General features: G+C 34.8%; 1 protein-coding gene across 1 annotated transcript in view; it reads right to left on the bottom strand.

Moving 5' to 3' along the window:
* LOC102679644 (nesprin-1) overlaps positions 1 to 4,055 on the bottom strand; it is a 119,993-nt gene extending 115,938 nt beyond the window's left edge. The window contains exons 1-2 of the mRNA XM_031512463.1: positions 3,459 to 4,055; positions 741 to 1,126 (exon numbers count right to left, since the gene is read on the bottom strand). Of these exons, the coding sequence (XP_031368323.1) occupies positions 741 to 1,076 (336 nt within the window). The 5' untranslated portion in view covers positions 1,077 to 1,126; positions 3,459 to 4,055. The remainder of the gene's footprint in view (positions 1 to 740; positions 1,127 to 3,458) is intronic.
* Positions 4,056 to 4,911: the final 856 nt, after the last annotated feature.

Genomic DNA, 4,911 nt, shown 5'->3' with positions numbered 1-4,911 from the left:
ATTCCGTTTATAGAAGAAGTTGACACGTGTTTCGTGGCGCAAGTACAATTTAACATGCAACGGTTTCCTGATTTTCGAACGGTTGGTCCGTGTTTAGAACTCGCCGGCAAATGGCCATCTATATGTTCAACGATAAGTTCTGTCTATCCCGATGACTAACGCATCCAAGAATAAAGTAGATCTCACTGCGGCTGCTACGTTACTTTCCACGGAATTTCACGTTTCTCAGATTGTTTCTGAGATTATAGATTTTATGTGTATTATTTTAGCGCATAGTTTTGACCGATAAATGATCGAGATGAAGGAAAATACAATATGAATTGAATTATTTGTTAATCGAAATTTATGTTCTTTTAAAAACATTTTCCTATCTTCTTTACAACAAATGCTTATTGTAAATATTTGATTAATTATTCTCCTTTCCGATCCATAACTAAAATATAAAATTAACTTTCTCCATAGAAGTAATCCTTGAAAAATTGATAAAGATTATGTCCATATTCATTATATTCAAAATACCAACTTTACTTTACGATATCTTCCATTATTATCAATAACTTCCTCAAAAACTATCATTTCAATGTCAAATACATATATCAAGAAAGTCCCATAGCCGATTTCCCTTAAAATTCCCTAATGCAAGTAAATTCCATAACCAATTCTCACTTCCAATTTCCTATTTTGAACAAACGCAAATAAGTTCAAATTCATTTTAATAATTTTTAATCAAGGGGACGTACCTGTGTGGGTATGAAAGGTCTAGGCGCTTGAGTGGCCACTGGAATCGGTGACGGCCATCTAGGTCTAGGGCACTGTATGTATCCGGTAGGTGATCCAAAAACGGGTGATATTCCGGGTGAGATTGGCATTCCAATCGGGACAGGGCTCATCGGGTGCCTCGTTCCGGTATACGTCAACGGTGACGTAGGATGAGCATGATGAACTCGTTGAGGATGGGGTGAACCCGTTGGGCTGAAAGGAGATGGTGGTCTGTACTGGCCAGATACGTTCGGCCTGGCTGACCAACCACCCCCTGGCCCGGCTTTTCCATGGGGTTTCGACGGCGGCTGCGACATCTCTGGCTATTTCGATGTTTCTCGCGGTGCACTTCGATCACCTAGCATCGCTGCAAAGGATGTTTAGAATATTAGAATAAGTCTCGTGTTACAAGCTCTCTTTTAATCTTTAATTTGATATTATCATTTTTAATGGAAAGTATCAGTTAATAGAACGGATATCAGTTAATAGAAATAGATTACAGCATTGTCGATAAATCTTATCGTAATATATCATTATAGATAATAAAAATGTGAAGATGAAAGACGAGAAAAAGTATAATGATCGCTTTATTACATCAATCGGAATTAAAGAGATATTGCACGAAAGTTGAAGTGTCTTAGACGTGTAACGAGCTCTGGGTCGCGTAGTGGCAGTGAGTAGGCAGATTAGAATGGGCAATCGTCCAAAAGTCTCTCGAAATAGGCGCTTCGATTGTCTGAGTTCTCTCTAACTTCTGCACGTTAACGCGTGAAAAATGTGTAATGGACGATTCGCAATATCATGCGTAACACATTACACAATGAGAAAAGGCGCGAACTATTGATGATTAAAATTAAAATAAAAATATTATCATTTTTTACTTTCCTCTCTTTTTTAACAAAATTTTCTTAACTTAATTTGAAAGTTGAAAATACAATGAATATATCAATACTGTCTTAAAATTATTTTTTATCTTCCTAAAAAATGGACTAACATTCTAATAATTAATATCCAGATAAAAATACAATTTTCTCAATTCTTTCTACTTACTAATTCTGAAGAAGATATTGAAAAGTGTTCAATAAAAATGACGAATCTCGAGTAATAATTGTGAACTAAAAAAGGGTAAATTAATTCTCACGAAATATAAGGAAGTTCTACGAGTCAAAGGTCTAAAGGTTTTTGGCTAGATATCGAGTGTAGGCCGTCTAAATATAACGACAAATCTATTTTAAAGCGACTCAAGCACTGGCCACAGACATGTTCGACACAGCAGATATATTTGCAAACGACTACGTCAGATATTTCAGAAAAGTGACGTGAATATTAACACCTACAATTAGTCTCACAATGACTCGCGTTCACGGTGCATGGCGCCATCGTTCCTCGTACGTCACACGCATCACCCTTCATTTATCAAATTAACAATCATTCCCATTCAATGATTAATTTACGCAAAAGAATTATCTTCTGGCTCGAAATGAAATAAAAAAAAAAAAATAAAAATAAAAGAAACAAATAATAAAAAGAAATTATAGATAGATAGATAGAATCATGATCGTGACCCAATTTCAAAGATTTTTACTCGTTTCTCGTTTGACATCGATCTATTTTACATTCATTGTTGACTACTCCCTCGAGATTTCTTCGAATCTCGGATCCATTTCGAACATTATAAAAACAAATATATATCGAAGAAAGACCGAAGAAAATTTATCCAGCAGCAGACCAGAGTTTCCCCCCTCAAAAGCAACAAACGCAGCTGGTCAAAGACACGCGTCCATTTTGTTCTTGTTAAAGTTCACGAGCGCCATTACGAGCGAAAGAGGGATGTGTTCGACGCGCGTTTCGAGTTCGTTCCACCGATTTTAATAAAACATCGGGAGGAATCGACTAACGGTCTATTTATAAGTCGGACCACTCGACAACGATAAACCATGTACGTACGTACGTATGTACGTAAGAAAAGCCAGGAGCGCGCACGTTGTTCCTTTATTTGAATGTGGATAAAAATACGCATCGAAAGTGTATGGTTGCGGCATCGAGAAAGAATAAGAAAGAAAATTAAAGGAGAAATCATGGAGGCTGTATCTTGTATCCAGTTAGTTGGTAGTAAATATGGAAGAAAACACGTTTGAAGAAATTGAATCTAAGATGGTTGAAAATTGAAAAAAGGGATTATAGAAGAATGCAGAGTGAAACGGTTATTAGGTTGCTGGATCCTGGACCTCGGATGCTGCGTCCAAAAATAAAATAACTGCCGAATTAACGAACAGAAATAGTCTTGGTTCAGAACGGATGCTCCTGACACAGGTTGCACGTACCGGTTAACCCCGATAGGTAATTGCCGTAGAAAGTTTCGATCGGCACAGATTGGGATTAACGAATTAAACCTTCTCATGAACGAGAATGATTTGAAGAGAGCTCTTAGCTGAAACTTTTAGAAAAGTTCTAAAATTCGATAAAAGTTAATCAATGAAAAAGTTTCTGAATTTAAGTCTCTAGATATGAATAATTTTGTTAATATCAAAAAATTAAAGAAGTTTCCAATATATTTCTTACAAATATTTCTCAAAGAATCTCGTTCCTTGGGGAGGAGGGGGGAAGGAATTTCCAAGTTGAAAAGTGCAACAAAACTCTTTAATCGCAAGTTATCCCCAAAGCTTTTAAACTAATTAACAGAATGTGAAAAACGATACCGAAAAGACGTCGAGCCGCAGACACGGTCGATCGATGAAATCCCGTTGTAAGTAGTCCAAAGCAGATAGAGAGCACACGTTAATCGTGACAATTTCGTAGCGATCGATTCGATCGGTTTTTCGTTCAAGCCTCGATTCCCTGAATTTTCATCGAACCACGCGTTCCACACGTTTCCCAACTTAAAACACGCGAAATGAGCCTCGATGATGGAGGGTGATCGTGGCCTGATGAAATTATGGCGCGGAATCGATGGATCGATCGAGTTCGATATTTTCGGTAGTTCGGTCCACGACGAAGACCACGAAGAGACTGGTTCGCTCTCTAGTTCATCGGTCCAGGAACGGGTTACCGCGACATTTATATTTAACTTTGGCGTTGCTCGAGCTTTCGGCTTCGGGATTACCACTCGCGCGATTCCGCTTAGCACTGCTCGTTCTATATTTCCTCGTCCCTATGCCTCCCTTTCCGCCCTCGATGCTTCGATCATCCCTCTTCCTCCATCTTGTGCCTCTATCGCTTCTTGCCGCGCTTCCGTTTTATTATCGGCGCTGAGGTAAGATTGCGAACCTGCTTCTTTCTTATTCTTTCTTCTCTTTTTCTTATTCGTTCTCGTCCTTTTTTTTTTTTGGAGAGCTTGAATTTTTTAATACTTTTCCAGGAACATTGAATTTTATATTTTTCAAGAATTTGAAATCTTGATGAAGGTGTTTCGGGAATATTATAAAATTTAAATTTGGATTAATTCAAAAGTTGGATAAATAAAAAAAATTAAAAATGTGGGGAAATAATTTGAATTTAAATTAAATGAATGAGAAAAAAGGATGGTTTTATCTCATGGATTATTAAATAAAAAAAAATATAAAATAAATTAAAAAAAACTGCAACATAAAAAAAGAAAAAATTAGGAGGCCGCAAAAGTTAAATAATTCTAAAAAAAATATAACTTAAAAATAGAACAGAAAATAAATGCTTATTTATAAAGTTTTAAAACATGAAAGATAAGTTTGATATAAAAATTATATACACTAAAATACAATAAAAATTTATCGTGCTTTTACACATATTTATATCGTATATAACATGTGAACAATCATAAATGAGAAAGTAAAATCAAAATTATTTTTCATATTTTTACGTTAAAGAGCATTTTTAGAACAGAACACGTTCTCAAATATGTTACAATATATTTAAAATTAAAACATATCTTAATTTTAAAAAACAAAATCCATATCAAAAATATTTTTTATCTGATTTAAAGAAAAAAAAAATTTATGGATTGTAATTTATATATTATTAGATTAGATATCTGTCAACTGTATTAATAATAAAATAAAAGAAAAATTAGGATATATTGAAAAAATGTTAATCAAGAAAAAATTATATATATTATACATATATCATATATTATAAAATTTGTTGGTTCTTAAATCCAAGGTTTAGATTGAATTGTAA

The sequence above is a fragment of the Apis dorsata genome, unplaced genomic scaffold, assembly GCF_000469605.1.
Source record: "Apis dorsata unplaced genomic scaffold, Apis dorsata 1.3 scaffold_35, whole genome shotgun sequence".
Classification (NCBI taxonomy): Eukaryota; Metazoa; Arthropoda; class Insecta; order Hymenoptera; family Apidae; genus Apis; species Apis dorsata.
This window is presented reverse-complemented; position numbering and strand designations above follow the sequence as displayed.